Raw genomic sequence first — 21,771 nt, 5'->3', positions numbered from 1 at the left:
TACTGGATGAACGAAATGACCAATAAATGAGTTCCATGTTAGCAAACTAAATTGACGACAATTTTTAACCTGTCATAATATCTACGTATATTCTATATTTATTGATATAACCTTAACTTTAAGATATTTAACAAATACAATATTATTTTGATTGAGTTAAAATTATTAGGAAGTTAAAAAGATACAATGAAATTTATTTTTGTTTCTAATATTAGCACAATATTTAACAAATATAGACTATTCATCTATTAAGAGAATTATTCTATTTATATCCATAAATCTCACAAGAAGTAGGGAGTTACAGCTTAAGAATTTTATTAACTTGTATTTAATTTTGAGCCATCTTGTCAAACCTATCCCCTGAGAAATTACAGGCAACCAACAATTGTTGTGGAATATACGTGGATATTATGACAGTGAAAACTTGTCGTCATTTTAGGTTACTATTTCTTTTGTCAATTATTGGTTGGTTCGTTTATCCAGTATGAGGGGAAGGGATGAGTTAAAGGGGGGAGGGATCTGAGATAGATCGTTGTTTTAGCCCGCTACAAGTTCCACTATAGAGTACATGACAATCTGGTGTAAGTTCCAATAATAAATCCATTCAACCAACCCTTTGATTGCACGATTTTTGTAACTTGTTGTGTGTATTGCTGTGAACAAATCTATGAAATTAAGCAAAATCTTAGTTGATACACCCCTGTCACAAAATATATTTATATGAATGTGCATTACTCTGAATAGAATACAGTTAGGGAGTTGAATCCATTTTTATAGAAGCAGAAATATAATCTATGATTATGGTTTGGACCCTCTAAAACTGTAATCTACCCTTCCACTTTCCCCTCTCTTGGTGAAGATATCTTCAACGCCGATACGATTTTTGAAATATAAGATTCCACTTTTGTCTCTCTTGTTAAAGATATCTTCACCAAGAGAGGCAAAAGTGGAATCTTGAATTTCAAAAATCGTATCGGCGTTGAAGATATCTTTACCAAGAGAGGGGAAAGTGGAATCTTACATTTCAAAAATCGTATCGGCGTTGAAGATATCTTCACCAAGAGAGGGGAAAGTAGAATCTTACATTTCAAAAATCGTATCGGCGTTGAAGATATCTTCACCAAGAGAGGGGAAAGTGGAAAGGTAGATTACAGTTTTAGAGGGTCCAAACCATAATCATAGATTATATTTCTGCTTCTATAAAAATGGATTCAACTCCCTAACTGGAATAGGAGACAATTCTATTCAAATTGATTCATAGAAAAAATACAATGTATATACATACAACCAAGGATAGTTGTATACAAAAGTTGTGCAGCAAAAACAAGATATTAAAACTTTTATTTTAAAAAAATTATATGTGTATTTCCTTTATATAAGCATGTAAAGGTGTCAGCGAGTGAATCTTAAGAGGCTTTTTTTGTACATTCGGACGAGAAGGCAAACAGAGGACGGACAGACGTACGGGTGGTCGTGCAGAATATATAGGAGCTTCGCTAATAAAATGTTTTATCATATTTGAAAGGAATACAGGGAAAAATGCCTTATTCTCTCTCTCTTTCTTTTCCTTTTTATCCTTTCTCTTTTTTCTTCTCTTTCTCTTTTACTTTTTGTCCTCAATAAAGAAAAATAATCCATCAAATAATTTTTTTCTACAACGACACGTTTATAAAATGTTTGTCATTGCCGCACTTTTTGCTCTAAGCCTATACTTATAAAAAATAACCGCTAACCGCTGAACTGAATAGTTCTTCTTTACCAAGTACTTTCTCGTAGGTCAGGGAAGGTTTATGACTTTTTTTGGGATAGTACTAATACCCTCCCAAGAGCAATTGCCCCCCCCCCCCCTAGAAAAATGCCCTCCCCCCCAATCTTTTTTTAAACTGAAATTGAAAATAGGCGGGGGACGAATTCCTTTGCCTCCCACCTCAAGTGCTCCTAGAGGCTTTCAGTCCTAAGTATTAACTATCGCAATTTCTTTTAATTTGAGGCAATTCTATTCACAAGCAGAGCTTAGCTGTGAATTTTGATAATTAATAATAAAACATTTAATCTTTTAAAATATGTATTAATAAACAAACTATAGATTAACTGAGCATCAAATTATTTTTTGTAAAAATAACAGAAGTTGACTTAACGCTTTAAGTTATTGAATAATATTATTTTGTATTGTATTTTTCAAGCTTTTTGAAAAATGGGTTATTTGAGCAAAGTTTACTTTTTATAACAAAAAAATATGATAAGATTTTTATATTTTTTAACACATTATTTTTAGAAAAAGTTTTATTTATGTTACATAATCATACCTGTAATAAATGTATTAGTTATTTCTCGCATCGTATTATAAACAGCTTTCCGCGGATATAGAATGTACAATTATAAGATTAAAACTAGTTTTTTTAGCCCAGGTGCCGAAGGCACCGGCTAAAAAAAACGGCTTTCCGCGGATATAGAATGTACAATAAGATATATAAGTTTTCCGGAATTTTAAAGTTAGGGGGAGATTTGAAATCTGCATCAAATTTTGAGGATTTTTTATGAAATTCGTTTTTTCTATAATTCTTTATCTAAAAGCGGAAATGCAATTTAAGTTAATTAATTTTGGCATCTGTGATTGGTGGATTTTAAAAATCTGCGCTCTGATTGGATGGCGTACATCATTCAACCAATTAGAGCGCAGTTAGTTTAAAATCCACCTATCCTATTGGTCAAAATTAATTATCTTAAAATGCATTTCCGCTTTTAGATAAAGAATTATACAAAAAACTAATTTTATAAAAAATCCTTAAAATTTGATGCAGATTTCAAATCTCCCCCTAACATTAAATTTCCGGAAAACTTATATATCTTAATGTACAATTATGAGATTAAAACTAGTTTTAATCTTATGATTGTACATTTCTATATTCGTAGAAAGCTGGATATAATACGATGCTAGACATAGTTTTTTCGTATGGATGAGAACCGGTTCCTATCCACCGGATTCGAATGAATACGAGGAAATTTATTCTAGTCTTTTAGTATAAAGTTAGGATAATTCTAAGAGTAATAAGATAGAATATACAATATATGTCTGCCTTTTCGTTTAAAAAACCCCAGTTACTGTACTGTGAATCATTAGAAGATAAAGGATATAGATTACGTGGATATTGTGAGAGATTCTCACATATCCTTACAAAATGTTTTTCCCAGCTGGCTGCTACAATATATTAAATCCCTTTTGACTTCATACCCCACCCCTTTCCTGGCTATGAAGGAACTTATTGACCATTATCTGAGGACTATATAAGCAAACTAAATTGACGACAAAAATAACCCTGACACACTATCCACGTATTGTATATTATAATTATTTTTAACAATATTTATTTCTGTTTTATTGTTAAAATATAATCTACTCCACACCCCTCCTTAACCGAACTTTAGATTAAAAAAATTTCCCAAACATTCGGACAATTGGGCGTTCAAATAGGACCTAGTGGTAGTTAGAATCAGTTGAGAACAAAATCCCAGCCGTTCCTTCTTGCCAGATATCGCCATTTTAAGATTTTTAGTAAAATTGCACTAAATATCCAAATACAAACTCAAATCTACTTTTAATTTTTTAGTATAATTTTAGTGAGACAGTCCCAAAACAGAGTATCTTTGCTCCTGTGGCCAAACTGACTGCCTGGTGTCCCTAACAGAGAGTGCCTTTATGTGTTAACACAAGTAGGGATTTGAACCCATTCCCAAAACTAACTAATGTGGAAGAGCTGTGTATTACAGCATTAGGTTAGTATTTTCACCACTAACAGATGGAAGGCAAGGTCAATCCTAACCAGAAACCCGATCAATCACCCACAGGCCCCAGTGAAGCACCTTGGAGGTCTACTTGTTTTCTTGGGTGTTGTTCACCTGCACCTATGGATTGGGCAGGTTGAGACCCAATGGTGCCCTCAGACTCCCATGAACCCTGCCATTTGGGCCAAGCTCAGAGTGATGTCACACACCTGGCTTGTGCCCTGTCCATGAGATGCTTCCCTGCCAATCACAGATCAGCACAGCCGCCATGGAAGAATAGCTGCAGGTAGTGGGCCGCATACCTTTGCTCAAGATGCAAGTTAGCACTACCCTGATCTTGATCCTCCAGGAGATCATGGTAGTGTGCATCTTGAACTATGCCCTGAGCCTGGGAGGGTTCTTTCTGAGGGAATTGGGGACACCATTACTGTTTGACAAACCTGAGCTGATGGTATGGATCAATAGGGAGAGTAGCCATGGTCGCCCCCATTCACATTAAGCAATGCATGAGTTGGGGACACAGTTACTGTTTGAAACTATCCATGGTGGAATAGCTGTATATTACATTATTGGGATCAGGCAATGCATGCCCCTTTGGATACCTTCTAGCTGTTGTTGATGATCAGTAGGTTCAGCTCCTTGTTAAAGTTTTACCTGGGGTCCCCTGCACTGGAAAGTTAGGCCTGGTCTTGACCACCATCTCTCTCCTGGGGGGACGTTTGATGCAGTCGCACCTCCTGGAGGCACATTGAACACCATGGGGGTGTACAACTAAGAATAGCCCCTGTTCAGTTTTACCTTTTGAGGGGCCCAGGCCCCTATCTTGATGGGAATGGCCAAGAACTTCATGCTACCCACATCCTTGTCATCAGTCAGCTCTGAACAGGTGCTCCTTGACCTCATGAAAGTCGATGGGGACAAGGGCTGTGGCCCCATGAAAGCTGCCCTGGCTAGACAGTTGATTTTACAGCTAGAGAGCTTCTTGTCTTTAGCAGCTGTTTGTGGGAGGGGCTCTGGGCCTTCCCCAGGCTTGGCAGGGCTGTGACCACTTGCTTAATGTGAGTGGGGGCGACCATGGCTACTCTCCCTATTGATCCATACCATCAGCTCGGGTTTGTCAAACAGTAATGGTGTCCCAAACTCCCTCAGAAAGAACCCTCCCAGGCTCTGGGCATAGTTCAAGATGCACACTACCATGATCTCCTGGAGGATCAAAATCAGAATAGGGCTAACTTGCATCTTGAGTGAAGGTATGCGGCCCACCACCTGCAGCTATCCTTCCATGGCGGCTGTGCTGATCTATGATTGGCAGGGGAGTAACTCACAGCCCATTTTAGGAACCAGGTGTGTGACATTATTCTAAGCTTTGCCCAAATGGCAGGGTTAATGGGAGCCTGTGGGCACCATTAGGTCTCAACCTACCCAATCCATGGGTGCAGGTGAACACCCAAATAAACATGTAGTGCAGACCTCTAAGGTGCTCCATTGGGGCCTGTGGGTGAGTGATTGGGTTTCTGGTTAGGATAGGCCTTGCCTTCCACCTGTCAGTGGTGAAAATACTGACCTAATGCTGTAATACACAGCTATTCCACTTTGGTTAGTTTTGGGAATGGGTTCGAATCCCTACTTGTGTTAACACATAAAGGCACTTTCTGTTAGGGACTCCAGGCAGTATGTTTAGCAACAGGAGCAAAGATTCTCTGTTATTGAGCTGTCTCACTAAAATTATACTAAAAAATTAAAAGTAGATTTAAGTTTGTATTTGGATATTTAGTGCAATTTTACTAAAAATCTTAAAATGGCGATATCTGGCAAGAAGGAACGGCTGGGATTTTGTTCTCAACTGATTCTAACTACCACTAGGTCCTATTTGAACGCCCAATTGTCCGAATGTTTGGGAAATTTTTTTAATCTAAAGTTTGGTTAAGGAGGGGTGTGACTCTACATTTTTATTAAAAAAAAGTAACTAACCTACTTTACAAAGTAATTTTTCATCGTTTTGAAGTTAGCTGTGTTGGTCTTGCCTTTGAAGAAAATTGAAATATCCTCTTTTTTTCCCGCTTTTAAATTTTTTTAAACAGCTAAGATACTGTATAAGCTATGAGTGTTAGTGTGTCTGTCCGTTTGTTTTTAATTTTGAATTTAATCATGATTTTCTTTTTGCCTCTTAAACAGTGATACTCACATTGACTTACCAAGTTACCTTTTTTACATTAGATATTTTTGGTATAGTCCCTTTCGTGGCAAAGAAAGAGATTATTCCCGACATTTTTTATATTGATATATTATTACCTGGATGTTGCACAAGATTTCATGTACTCTGATAAAGTAATGCTCGCAGCTGGCAAACATAACGATAATTCCCATTCACCACCTTTACCGATTCCAAACTAAATTGACTATAAATTTTCCCCTGTCATCCACGAATATCTTATGTTCATTATTAAAGCTATTTTTTTATAAGCATATTTCCTTCAAAAGTTTTGCTATCAAATTGAATCGTTCTTGTTAAACATAACATGTTCAAGTTAACTCTCAAGCAATTTGCATTAATTATTGAGTCAACACTAAAAATATTTTACTATTTAAATTTTCCAAGATAATCATTAATATTATTGAAATGCAGTTTATAATTATTTTTGGTCATCATACATAGTTTAAAACCATCCAATTATTTAAATCTGAGAATAAAATAGACTTAAACAATCCTTGGAGCTACTTGAAGCTTTACTGAATTGGAAAACTCAATTGGTTCAGTGGTTAGTGAAATCTTAACTGACATCCAATAAACATTACAATAAATTAATGCCTTACTCCCATAAACGCTAGGGTAGGGGCGCATATGCTAATGAATTATAACGCCATGAAAATGTGCCAATCTCTACTAGGAGGATAATGACGCCACATACCGGTGTACAGTATGGAACAGAGCATTAGGGCAGAGGCAGAAACTAGAAACTAGAATCAAAGTCAGAGTCAATTGTAAGTATATTATATTTTTGTAGAACTTTCCCTCGAAGTGTCTATCGAGCACTAGAACACCCTACCCCCTTACTTTTAAATAAATTGAAAGTACTATCCAACCCCTATGTTCAGTTTATTTTAAAATAAGGGAGGTGGAGGGGGGAGATCTGTCATTATCATTACATCTTTAATTCATCTACAAATTCATTTATAAGCAATCTAGGCCCATATGCGATCTTGATTTTAAAAAAAATAAGATAGAGTTATAAAAAATGTATTTGTAAAATCATATTTTACCCATTGATGCGTCCATTTTCCCGCCAAAAAAAGAACAAAAAGCTAAAAGAAGAAAACCATTTATCAATTGTGTTATTTCCTATCTTTTTTTTGATATCTGATATTTGTGCAGGGAAACAGAGATAGGACAGTGGATGGGAAATTAATCATCGTCTCATTGCATTAATGGCACTATTATTTATTTGTATCTACTCTATAATTAGGATTTGTTCAACTGTATTTTTCTGTACTTTACTGATCTTTATTTTGTTTAAATCCGCTTTAATGCTGCGCTACTAAATCATTTAATGTTCTTGTTAGAAGAATTTTATCTTTTTAACTTTTCCCTTCTCCGTGTAGTTTTTCCCAATCATGTTTTCTAAAAATATTATGCCCTACATCTCAATTTATTTGACCATTCCTTAAATTTTTACACACATTTTTTTGGTGCTTTCTCTCAATGTGCCTTGCGAACACAGAAAACGCCCTTTTGTTTTTATTAATTGAAAATATGGTATTTTGATAAAAAAAAAGACACTTTCAGACGTAGTAGTCCTTTTTTATTTTTTTCATACATCTTTTTTTTGCTAAGATATGAATAGAGAATTATGAAAGGCGTTTTTCGTCAATTTTGTTTACTTCAATTCATTTTAAGGTTTTTACGCAATTGCCAAAAAAATATGAATTATTTTTTTCCTAAGGTTGATACATCTTCTTTAGACAAAACTCTGTACACACCACAACCTAATTCGGAGACACAATTATTTCATATCCAAATACAATTTTAATCATTATAATATTTTGGTGGAAATACAAAAACACCATTCATTTATAAAATGTAATTTTTGTATGTTCTACCATTAGAGTAAAACACTAGAGGGGGAAGGGGTTAAATAACTGTATGTCCCTTCCCAAGGACCTTGTTCCGACTCTCAATTGGGTCTTTGAAAATCAACCAATACTGTCGTGAATATTAACACAGCCAAGTACCGTAAACAAATTGCTAGCAGACGAAAAAGGTCCTGTTGTTCTACTTGATTTCTTTGACTACTTATAAATCTAATACCCCCCAAAATTGTTGTCAACATTCTAAGAAATTCAAAATCTGATTGTAACAAGAATGATTTGAAAAAAGTAAACCGCCTCTGTCTCTCCTACTTTTATTGTATTCTAGTGTTCATACCAAAAAGTGTAATATCGAAAATAGCAAACATTATTTTTGTTGTAAAATTTAATTACAAATTTTGGCCTTTCATAGTCTTAATGTACCTCGAATTTCCTATTTAAGAAGGGGGCAGACAAAAACCTAAAACCATCTCAAGGCTTAAATCTAAAACCTAAAAGCATTCCGAGACCTATATGAAAAATTTCCTAAACAGAAGAACTCAATAACTTGAGTTCGAAGACGAAGAAAGTCGCTCAACAAAATTTTGACGTCATAATAATGAGGGATAAAAAGGAAGGAGTGGGAAAGAAAAACTCTAAAAACGAGAGGGATAATCTCTCATTTTTATGACGTCACATTGAGCGACTTTCTTCGTCTTCGTTAAATTCAATAGAAATATTAAGCTTCTGACCAAAAAAATGCTACAGCACAATTTCTCTAGTTTAGCTAAATGGAACTATTATAAATTTGCCGGTTCTAATGAACACTTTTAACTTCTGTTGCTGGTTGGGAGGAAATAGGATCAACGAAGCATGCCTGAAAATTTCAGAATATGTATGTTCGAGCCAAAACTTTTTATTCAAACAGTTTACCGTATAGTTATTATTTGGATTAATATTTCTTTTCTTTTCCATGGAAATTTGATACTTAAATTTTTATTAAAGCAGCGATTCTTTAAGTTTTTCTTTTAAATTTTGGTATGGTTATTACATCCTTATATAAAAGTAACAGGATCCTTGTTTGTCTGTCTGCAACGAAGGATCTCGCTAACCGCTGAACTGATATGGTTCCCCAATGTAGCTTCTCATAGGTCCTGGGAAGTTTTTTTTTTTTTGGGGGGGGGGGTGGAGGTGGATTTTACTTTTTCTTTTAAAGCTAAAATAAAAAAATAGGTTTTCGAATTCGCGAAGCCGCTATTAAACTTAAAACCAATGTTAATATCTAATCTCAAATTATTTTTTTTTACTTAGAATTATATTAACAATATTAAAATTTAATTATAAGAAATACAAATTGAGATAAAAAATATTAAATTTCAGATTATTCTAATATTGATTAATATTAAAATATTTTCTTAATTTGATATTTGTAATAATTAATATTTCAAATTAACAAGTAGTATACGTTTTAAACATGCTTTTGTATATATTTTTTATGAAATATTTTTCTATTTTAAATTAACCTAGAAATTAACCCCTGGCCTTGGGTCTAACAAAACTGATTTTAATCTTGCTATTTATCATTTTAATATCAGCAGAATGCTGTCAATAATACGACATAATGAATAACTAATTTAGTCTTATGTTGCAACGAAGTTAAAAAGCCTAAGAAATAGGACAAAACAAATCTAAATCATTCTTTCAGTAAAATGACAAATTTCAACCACAAAGTATCCAGATTTTTAAACATTAAAAATAATTTATATTTGTTTAAAGTGGTTTTATTTTACAAATTACTAGGGCCAGGTGCTTAGTTTAGACAAAGGGGAAGTTAAGGCATTCATTAGATTTGATTCGTGATCGTTCAATAGCTTATGATAACAGTAGACTTTCACCCCTCTGATCTCAAACTAAACTGTTACAGTATACGTTAAAAATCCAAGCATATTATGTAGTTCTTATGCTTAACCCTTGGCAAATTTAAATCACTAACCCTTTGCTGACGAAATTTCAATAAATCCTTTGAAGAATCAACAAGCCTAGTGCTTTTCTATCAGTAAAGAATTTTAACTTGTAAAGACAAAATTCATTGTTTTTCTACATTATCTCTTATGAGGGAGAAGCACTGAACCCCTCTCCCTTTGTAAGATTGCTTTAAACCTGCCCTGGATAAATACTAAAATTAGACTTAGATTGGTACTTTCGTTTTCGAGATTTTAGCGTACACACCTTAATTACTAACCTATGGTAATGGAGGATAGGATACGGATTTCAGCCATAAAGGGTTAAATAGACAAAATGGATGGACTATAGCGGAGTAAATGATCGGTAATTTATCATGAATCAATACAAATAGGCTTAACCCTGCATGTCCTATTATGCATAAATATGGGATGGGGTTGGGTTTGAGGAAAAATAATGTGTAGAACGCCTCTGTTAAGTATTGTGTTGTCATGTAATTTCAAAGGTTTTGCAGTCCTGACTGACACATTGTAAAAAATCTCTATTATAGAAATATAATGAATTTAATCATATAGAACTTTTTTTATGTAATAATATGTCAATTTATCAGCATATAGATTTTAAGGTCTTGCTTAAGTCTAAGTGTTTAGAAGTAATACTTAAAGATGGATATAATGTCTACATAAATAGGTCATAAAGCTTATTAAACATCAACAATATGTCAGTTATGACTACATCTAGTCGACATATAAACCATTGGATTCAATGTTTTTTGAATGCTTAACCCTGTATTGGTCTGTGCATGAATAGTTTTAACCCTGGCTCTTCTATGCATATGTGTGTGTGTGTGTGTGCGTGCATGAATACTCATTTAACCGAAATTCCTCTTAATGAATGGTATAAATCCCCCCCCCTCCCTCTATTAATTGGTACACAGGTTAACCCTATAAGTGTCTTAACAATGCTAAATATGCTATTAATATTTAGTTTTTAATTGATTTTTGTATTATGAACATTACTTATTAGAGACTACTTTTAAGTTTAACCAAAAATCTGTACAAGTTTACATTGAAACAAATTTACAACAATTATAGCCATTGCAAAGGGCTATTCTGACCATCTGAATGTCAGCCCCGCTTTAGAAATAGTTTCTTCCTTGTTACATAACTTTCAAATAATAGCTATCCTTAATTTTTCCATTTTTGTAAGTCTGCTTATCTGCCTTAATAATATTTCCCTAAATAGATGACCAATTTAAATAACTAATAGTTTGTTATACTAATTATTTTTTCAAAGAATTTTGATTTTGATATTTAAAAGGACAATAATGTCCATCAACAATCTTTGACAATTTTATTTAATATTTAATAAAGTTTACAAGTCTCAATAAAAATTATATATAAAATTACTTATGCTTTATAAATATTTTTTGCTTATAACATTTTAACTAATCAGCATAGGAATCAATGAACCAAAGATCAAAATCTAATAACGTTTAGTACAAAATCATATGTAAATATGTACAAAATATTAGTATTCACTATTGTTCATAATACTATTGATGTATTATATTGAATAAATATTATCTCTCTCAAACTAATTGTTATACTTCCCCATTAAATAATGAATTATTTACTCCATAATAATTTTTATTTTATACAAAATAGAACATTTATTTAAATTTGGTTGATATGCTTTATTTTTAAAAAAAGAAAAGATATCTTTGGCAAAACAGAATAAAATTTATAACCTAATGTTCCATTAAAACGTTTTCTAAAACTAAAATCATTTTTTTAAACATTGTATATTATTTAAATTTGTATTTTGATAAATGCTTTTTATTAAAACTAGTCGCTACGCCCCTAGTATGTAGTGGCTGTATTCAAATGGAGAAGATATTGGCTAAAAATATATCTTAAAACCATCTCAAGACCTAAATCTGGATATAAAAAAGCCCAATACTGTCACAGGACCTATGTAAAGCTTACCTGAATAGAGAACCCAATAGGTTTAGTGTTTATTGAGATGTTAAGCTTCAGACAAAAAATTTCTTTTTTGACAAAATAGATACCTGTCTTTAGTTTAGGTTATTAATTTATATTATTTTATGCACTGTAGACTAATAAAAGCCAGTAGCCCAGAAATTAAAGACTTGATAAAAAAATTTTTTAATTCAGGGCGCATTATCTAATTTGAAAAAAGAAAGGATAGATCAAGCAAATTAAGCCAAATCTTTTCTTCACAAGCGGCCGGTTGTTTTCGCTAATTTTAGGCCAAATTACTTTGAAGACAAAAAATCTATGGCGGTTTCTTGTTAAAAGATCCTACTCCCCTATTTTGAAATAAATCAAAATCAGCACTCGCTAGGCACTTTGAAATAAGCACCGAAATTATACCAGACAACAATGAATTTTATCAAAAAGAGAAATAATCTTTTCTTTAAAATTTCTTTTATGATTTCATATTTCAATCCTCCCCTTTCTACGGCCACAAGTGTGCCTGTTATTAACTGTGTGTAAACTCAGTAACCGTTGAAACCATAAAATCAAATAAAAAAATCCGGGCAAAGCACATGTCTAGTTTGGTTAACAAGTACTTGGTACTATAAGGCTGATAAATACTATAAGGCTGAATGTTGTCTTCTGATGCATAACCGCTAGTTATTTTTCTTATAAGATTCAATGGATGATATACAGGGGCGTCCACGCTTTTTTATTTGGTGGGGGGGGTAATCACCACTTTACCAACCCCGGCCCCCCTTGGACGTCCTTGATGATATACTAATAAACACCCTAATAACGGCAAACAAAATCATTCCTTTTGTAAATAAAAATTGTTGGTTGAAAAAATTGGACACTGCTAGATTGTACCATCCAATCATAAAAGTACCTGAAAATTTTAGAGCACTTAATGAGAGATTATAATGTACTCTATATTAAATAGTGGAAAATTAATATTTGCAAACATTTTTCTACTTTATTTTCCAACTTTTAAAGCTATATCTATTACTGGTTAACCAAATAACATTATTATTTGTCATATACTTGATTTTCGTATTTATTATACTTTCAAATTTCTTTTAAGAACGATCAACAAACTACTCTATAAATGATTCATAATCTGACATTTTAAGAAATCCTAAAATTCAAAGTTAAAAAGTAAAATAAAATTTGTATTAATTTAAATAATAACTCTAAAGTCAGAAAATTATCATTTTCTTAATATTTCAAATTTCAATATCTATATTATTTAATCTTAATCTTTGTTAAATACAATTAAAATTTAGTTTTAACTAAAAATTAAATATTTTAAATTTCTAATGTTCAAATATCTTACTATTATATAATTGTTTTAATTTATTTTAAATGTTTTGTAATTGTAATTTTTTTTAAATTGTAAATTTTTTTTCAGACTTTCCTCGTGTAAGCATCGAGCCTGCTAACCCAGTGCGGATAGAAGAGGGAGATACAGCGGTTATCGTTTGTAAGGTAAGAAAATCCTTTAAAAATTCGGTGCATTGATGTTTTACTTTTGAATTTTTAAAATAATTTTCATTAGGTCTTACTTTTTTTATTTTTGTTAATGATTTGAAAATTATTCCAGCAGTAAAGCTTTTGTGAGGGTATTCCTAAAAACAAATATATAATATGACAGGCTTATTAGCATTATTTGGTGAAAATAAAATATATTTTCATCAGTTAAAAATTAATTTTAATAACAGTTAAATTTCTTATGGTGCTAGGTATACTTAATATATTTTCACAAAAATTAAAATTTGTTCAGAAAAATATTAATAGAACTTTACTTTTAGTTCTAAAGGGACAGGGGAAAGATTTTTTTCTTTCATTGTAAAACAAGAACATTCATGTCCATAAACAATGCAACATGAAAAAGAACACGTTTTCATGAAAAAAAGTATAAAATTAATAGGTAATTTTTATATTTTGATTTATAACTTTATAAATGTTAAATCAGTAACAAATAGTTGAACTTCTTTCTTGATAAAAACTAATATCGTAGTGTTCTTCTAAATATATGAATGAGATAACTACCTAGGACCATAAAATAAGACTAAACCGCATCTGTAAAACAGTAAATCCGCCAACCACTCAAAAAAAGCCCAGAAATCATTAAGAAAATGGGAAAAATGTAATAGCTAAGTTAATACTTGTATAATTTAGCCAAAAAGCGTGGCGCTTAATTCCAAATGGGATGGGGTAAATGGAAATGTATGTGAGTAGAAAAAGTCAGTTGTGGAGGGGGGGGGGGGGCATCCTTTTTTGCTCGCTATGCACTTAGGGAAATCATCTATTTTTCTCATCAAGCTAATTTACCTCGTATATATTAAGAAGGAAAATTAGACAATTTAGTTTTTTGTTTATTTAAAAAAAATTACCTATTCATTTTGTGTGTGAAATGAACGGATTTTACTAGTGTGTAAATCTTTTATATACTAGAAGTCTTCAATCAGCATAAAATTTGGGCACCACTGCTACTAAACCTAACCAGTAATGCCAGGGGTGCCGGTTTTTTTTTAATTCAATTCCGTAAATTAATAAAGACTAGATTCAATACAGTAAAAGCACAAAAAGAATGACATAAAACTCATACAACCAATATTTGAGAAATGAACACTCTTTTAGGAGAGTGTTTGAAGTTAATTAAACACTTATGTGTTCATGTAATATTTATATTTTGTATGAGTTTAAGAGTAGATACTTACTTTTGGTAACCTAACCAAAAATTTCTGTTTTTATTCATTCATTTTTAGCAACATTTAGACTTGCCATTTCAAACATTAACAATATGAAAATCTGTTTTTGATACAAAAGTTAAATTGTTGGGAACCTAATTTTTTTTCATTTCTATTTTATTATTCTAAATCTTACTAAAAACTGTTTAATTTTTCTCTTATTTAAATATGAGATTATCTATTGTACAATAACATGCAGAAAATACGAAAGTAAAATAGTTTTTTTACAGTTGCTGTTTCCCTGTCTATAATATAGAAAGAGTACAAAAAGTAGTATAACAGAAAAAAAGTATTTTATTCCTTTTATATGCTCCAGTAATGGGGCCTATAAAAGCACAATCAAACACTTTTTACGATAGGCTTACTTCACTTACAAAATTAATCATAAAAAAGAACAAATATGTGGAAAAAAATATGACAATTAAGTTCTAACTTATTATAGGAAATTTTATAAAAATAAATGCTTTTATCAAAAAATATCAATGAACAAGAAAAAAAAATTTAAATGTAACATTTCCATCATGCAAGTTTGATAAACTTTAATTGAAAATATTGAAAGAAAATAAAAAATAAAAGAGATTTTTCTTTCTTTTTCAAATGTCAAATAGTTTATTTTGTTTTAGATGAAACAATACAGTTTTATATAAATTCTTTCTAGTTTATTTTTTTCTATAATTAAGGTCTGTATAAAGAATTGCGATAGATTTACAAGAAGTTTTGGTTTAGACTTCTATATGATTCCAATATTCGTATGTCTGTATGATTTGTTGAGCTTTGTTGTCATTCTTGTTTCACATGATTATTGAATTTTGATTGGCTGATTCATCAAGTTGAGTGTCCAAACGTTTCAACTACTAATTATAATCTAAAAAAGGGGTTTATCATCATTGGTGATGTACATCAATTTAACGGCCATTGTCTTATCCCTTTAGACCTCTGTACTTACTCCCATTCTTAATAACTTATATAGTCCTTTATCCTAATCAAATGTAATAACTCAATTTACTGTTCATTGTAAAAGATTTCTACAATCATAGACAATGATACAACGAGGGACAAAATATTATATTTTATCCAAGGATGTCCAAGCTTTTTATTTTAGAAGGGGGTAAAAAATCTCAATAGGGGTGGGCTAAAAGAAATATTTTTTGAAGATAAATAGGCGCCCGAAATATGTATTTTTTATTCTTAAGTGTATGAAATGGAAAAAAAATCCATTGATATGTAAAAACTGTTTTTATTCTTTTTTAATATATGAAATGGAAAAAATCAAATAATAAGTAAAAACTATAAACTTCAAAAAAAGATTTCAATGATAAAGCCCAATAATATCTAAAATTTACAGAGAAAATTTAATATTTTTCTTTCTTAGTAATGTTCAAATAACTCGCTTTGAAATGAAAATTTGTAATAGTTTTACTAAAAAAAAAATTCAACATCAAACTTATCGGCCCAATAAATGTTTTATTTTCACCCATATTTTGCAATGAAAGATTTCTAAATGTTATTACGACCTTTGTTTCGGTTCAATGATCCATCTTTTGTTTTCTCAAGATTGATACAGAAATTTCTATCATTCTTTTCAATTGTTTGTTGTCAATTATTGAATGGCAAGGAGGAAGCTAGCAACTTAATAGAGTCGTCCCAAGGTCCTTAAACTCTTATTAAATGACACAACAGTATAACACATACAAGCCTTTGATTATAGTGCGATTTTATTGATTCATTGGGGTTAGACTCAATTCAATCTGAACCTATATAGGTGATCATAATTGGGTTTTTCTTTTCTCATTAAACCGTAATTCTATTTCATCAAATCTTCCACATTTATTTTTGATTTATAAAAATGAAATAATAGTTATTTCTTTCATCGTATTTTAAACGGCTTTCCGCGGATATAGAATGTACAATTATAAGCTTAAAATTAGTTTTTTTTAGCCCCGAGGCGCCGCGGGCACCGGCTAAAAAAATGGGTTTAATCTTATGATTGTACATTTTTATATTCGTAGAAAGCTGGATATTATACGATGCTAGACATAGTTTTTTCGTATGGATGAGAACCGGTTCCTATCCACCGGATTCGAATAAATACGAGAATAGTTATTTCTTGTATCGTATTATAAACGGCTTTCCGCGGATATAGAATGTACAATTATAAGATTAAAACTAGTTTTTTTAGCCCCGTGGTGCCGAAGGCACCGGCTAAAAAAACTGGTTTTAATCTTATGATTGTACATTTCTATATTCGTAGAAAACTGGATATAATACGATGCTAGATATAGTTTTTTTCGTATGGATGAGTACCGGTTCCTATCCACCGGATTCGAATGAATACGAGAAAAACTTTTAAAATTTAATTTAATTGTAGGTTAACAAAATGCTCTACTTCATACAGACATTAACTAACAAGGATGATAATCAATTATACTCATAAGTAGCGCAGCATTAACAAACTTAAACTTTGATTTTGAAAATGAGAGTAAACCTGGTGGTTGGAAAATATCAAGCAAATGTAAAATGAACATGCACAATTAAAATTAATAAGAAAATAAAGTCTCCCTTCTGATAGAGTATTTGTATGTTTGTGTGTGTGTATGTTCGTACTGCAGTTTAGAATTTGTGCGATGATAGACTGCATAGATCTCTATTAATCTTTATATAACGGTCAAACGTACTGACAAAGCTTAGGCACAAAGTAGCTAAGCAACTAAAACTGGCACATACAAATGATAATAAAAAGTATAGGTCATACAGTTTCTTCTTATATATTTCCAAACCAAATTACTATTCAATTCTGTAACACTTTGGGGGGCATAAAGGGTGTAAAATGTATTTCATTGTTCGGACAACTTTAATTATATCTAATTAGTTCTACCACTATCTATCTGTACAATCTTTCAGGGATAGGCAAATTAAAGAAAATTATCAATTAAATTACACAGATAAAATATACCTGATCATACAACTATAACAGTGTTTAATAGTTATTTATCGTATCGTGTTATAGACAGCTTTCCGCGGATTTTAAAATGAAAAATTATAAAATTTAAACAAGTTTTATTAGTCACGAAGGCCCTAAGGCCAGAGCTAATACGATACTATACAATATTTTTCAGTATGGCTGAGAACTGGCTCTAATCCAGCGAGGCCAAAATTTAAAAAATCTACCTTTTCCTTTATCTCAGCTTCTTAATAAACTAAAATGTGTATAGGTGAAAGAAAGAAATAGAAATAAGATGAGTGAATGTGTGTCTGTTGGGAGGGGAGGGGGGCAATTATGAGTTTCTTAATTATGAGAGAGAAGGAATGTTATGAAGGGGTTATATTTAGGGAACGGGTGGGGGGTTAATAAACCCCACCCAGGCAAAAAGAAATGCAGTCTTAAAGTTTATTACATGTTTCTAAAAACCTGCAAAAATTATTTTAAAGATTTAGCTATGATGATTTTTAAAGACAAAATTAGTCTCTTTTATTGCATTGTCGATAATATATCAGTCATTAATGATTTTTTATTCCAATTTAAACATTTTCCTACAATAATACATTTGAAAAAGCTTTTCTGTCAGAATTTTTTTGTGAATCTTTTCATTTATTGTAATGTAAGGTGTTATGGTTTATGTATGTATATATATAAGTTATATTTTATTATTTGAAAATTATTTTTAGAACAAATTTAATGATTTGCATTGTTCTTTCGAGAATTAATTTTCATAAACAAGTATAACTATGTTGATAAGAAGCGTAGTAGTAGTAAGATGAAACTTGATTTTGGGTTTTTCAAGATGTATAGAATTTCATTAGATATTTTCAAGTTTACAACAATTTAATGCCTGAGAATCTACACAAAATAAATTCAGACGTTTATCTTACATAGCAGCGGAGTAAATTAATAATAATTTAAAGATATTATAATTTTCAAAACTGTAAATTTGTATCTGTTATTAAAATTTTCAAGGATTTGTTTTTCATTGGGTGGTAATATTTTAAACTACTTTCTAAATATATTTAATCATGTGTGTCAAAGTTCATGAAGAACATTCGAACACGCTTGCTGAAGAAATACTTTGGACTTTGCTAATAATGTTTTTTTTTATATTATAATGTGAGATAAAAAATATTAAATCCGCTAGATTTGAACTGATTCTCAGCCATACTGAAAAATCATGTATAGCATCGTATTACAGACAATTTTTAACGAATATTAAAATAGAATCATAAAATATTACCAGTTTTGTTAGCCAGTGCCTGGGAAACCTCGGGTCTAACAAAACTGGTTTTAATCTTATAATTTTCATTTTAATATACGCGAAAAACTGTATATAATACAGGGAAAGGTTTGATAATGTGAGAGATTGATGGGATGTTAATCCAGGCTCCGATTTTGTACTGTGTATATTTTGTATAGATGGGATTTTCTCAAGTTTTATAAAAGGGTAAATGTACTTAAATGTACAAAACAAAGAAAGTCTTAAACCAACTATAAATTAAGTTTATAAGTATTATTTAATTTTATAGTTTTTTCTTGTACTTTTTTCGTACATTCTCAGTCTGCAAGGTGCCAGTCACTACTAGGTTTACTTTAAAGCTGTTGATTTTATTGTTATTTTAAAATACAATACATTTAATCTTGCTTCACACATCCTCAATCAAATCAGAAGTACATGGAGGTAAAACTATGGGAATAGTTATTTATGGCTTCGTATTATAGACAGCTTTAAAATAATTTTTACAAAATTTAAAGCATTTTTTGACCAAACAAGGTTAATTGAATGTAAAAGATGCTAAAAAAGACGGAAATCGTATTTTACTCTGCTTCGTTAAACTATCAATATATACATAGACGTGGACAAGTATTTTGAAAAATAAAGCTGAAGACAAAATTTTCTTTCATGACATAACAATATAGGTATATTACATGTTACATAATTCATTACTAGCGGCTTCGCCTCTTGAGGCCTCTAGGGTCATTTGAGATGGTTGAGGCGGGTTAGCGAGAACCTTATGTACAGACAAACAGACACACACACAGACAGAGATCCTTTTACTTTATTTTATAAGGATTGTTCAGTTAAATCGTTGTTTGTCTAATTTTGTTATTATATTTTAGAAAACATTATGCTATTTCTGTCAATTTTGCAGCTAAACCACCAATGACCAAAAAATCTCTCAAAATATACTAACTAGAAGAAAATGCTTCAAGATTTTAAAATTTTTTAAATTTCAGTTTTTTTCTCACTATTATAAAACTAATTGTTAATAATTTATATTTGTAAATAACCCGTTTATTTGGCTGATAAGGTTTTATTAATTACTTTAAACTCTTAAAGTCTCAAACTCCTTCTGAATTTTAACAGTATTGTAGGACCCCCACATACAAACTACATATTTTGGCATAAAAGGGGTTTCAATGGGTTTTCGAATAATAGACTTAACTCAAAGGATTGTTAGTTTTTGCAAAATTTAATGGACAGTTATTCTGAACAATAATTTGTTGAAAAAAAATCTTCGAAACAAATTTACAAAATGTAATGGGATATTTTAATGTAGCAAAGCTCCTTTTATGTACATGTCAGTCCGTCCTTTGACATATAAAAAATCAATTTGTATGTTCATATTATTATTTTATACAGATTTAACTAGATTTTACAATTTTAAAAGGATTTTTAATTTTTTTACTTTTGACAATGCTTATCCCTTTCCTTGTATTGTAAAGGGTTTAGAAGTGTTATTCATAGTATTGATTGTTATTTAGGAGTTTATTTGGCGTGAAAAAAAAAAGTAAAAGGCTTGAAATTTGGGTCCAAATTTTGGGTTAGATAATTTTAAGTGAAAAATTGTTTGATTCTGAGTTTTAGACTTGGATCTAAAGGGATAAGACAATGTAAATTAATAATCAATTAATGTACATCCTCAATCATGACACACATAATTACCCATTCTGTAGATTGAAGTTAGTGGTTGAAACGTTTGAGCACTCAACTTAATGAAACAACCAAACAAAATAGCCAAGCGTAGAGTAGCTGCGCTTCTAAATATGAGACAAGGACAACTGAAGTAATGAGACACACGGTCACATTAGAATTTTAAAGGCAAATTAGAATGACTTGAGCTTTTTAGCCAGACACGCCTAGATTAATGGTTTTTCAAATGCAAAAGTTCTCTTTATTTTCTCAATTAGTGGCGAAAAAGTAAAAGTAATTCATTGCTAATTTTAGTGCTAAATAACGCAAGGATAATTCAAAACTAGTCTAACCTTCAGAGTCGTAAATCGTACCATGGTACCCTAATTAACACGTTCTCTTATTCGTAAGCTCAGAAAGCTTAAGAACTTTCATTAAATTCCAATTACACAGAACTAGTAGTGTCTAAACTATTCGACCAATGTTTTTAACCTACACAGGGAGATTATTCTGTTTTTAAAATTTGTAGAGGTTCATCAGTTTGTCGCCCATTTTGTTGTAAAACTTTAAAAGAAATTATTTTAAAAAAAGTTTGTTTGTTATATACATTTAAATCTATTGATAAACATGATTTTGAAATTGAAGCAGCAGTAGTTACTAATTTATAAATGTTATGGTTGAGATAGATTTATAACTGTTAAAAATGATTTTGAAAGTTTTTAAATAACTTCCAATTATAAATTTACTAGTATGATTTAACTACATTTATGTTTTACATGAGGACAAAACAATTGTAAAAATGGCCAGAAATTAAAGTAAAAATGCTTTGTAAGCTACTTGTTATACTTCATTAGATTGAGTAATTTTATTACAAATAAAATAACAGGAATAAAGTAAGAGGAAAAATGTACCAAAAAATTATTTAAGCAATAATAATGTATAAAGCTGAGATGACAGCATCCATAAAAGCAAAGCTTTAGAGTTCATAAAAACATTGACAATTTACAGAATTTACACACAATTTGGAATTAATTATAGAGATACTTCTTTTGCGACATTTCCTAATTGTTCTAGGAATCACAATAATTAAAATTATATAAAAATGATGGGTGGAAATGAGTCCAAATGCTTTTTTTGCTTGTTATATTTTAACTTAATATCTAATATCATTTATATAAGTAGGATTTTTAACCCATCCTTTATCATGTACATTAATTTAGAACTGGGTCAAAAAAACAAGTACAAACCCCCTTTACACACATACATAAACATGTATACAATATAAAAAAAACAGCTTTGTTATGTTTT

At 30.9% G+C, this 21,771-nt stretch overlaps 1 protein-coding gene across 1 annotated transcript in view; it reads left to right on the top strand.

The window, feature by feature from the left end:
• LOC145328196 (cell adhesion molecule Dscam1-like) overlaps positions 1–21,771 on the top strand; it is a 162,536-nt gene that overhangs the window by 43,976 nt on the left and 96,789 nt on the right. Inside the window, exons 7-8 of the mRNA XM_080171789.1 lie at positions 6,674–6,765; positions 13,222–13,298. Coding sequence (XP_080027915.1) covers positions 6,674–6,765; positions 13,222–13,298 — 169 coding nt within the window. The remainder of the gene's footprint in view (positions 1–6,673; positions 6,766–13,221; positions 13,299–21,771) is intronic.

The sequence above is a fragment of the Acartia tonsa genome, chromosome 9, assembly GCF_053477335.1.
Source record: "Acartia tonsa isolate MP-2025a chromosome 9, ASM5347733v1, whole genome shotgun sequence".
Taxonomy (NCBI): domain Eukaryota; kingdom Metazoa; phylum Arthropoda; class Copepoda; order Calanoida; family Acartiidae; genus Acartia; species Acartia tonsa.
The sequence above is the reverse complement of the archived record's forward strand: the minus strand, read 5'-3'. Positions and strand labels throughout refer to the sequence as shown.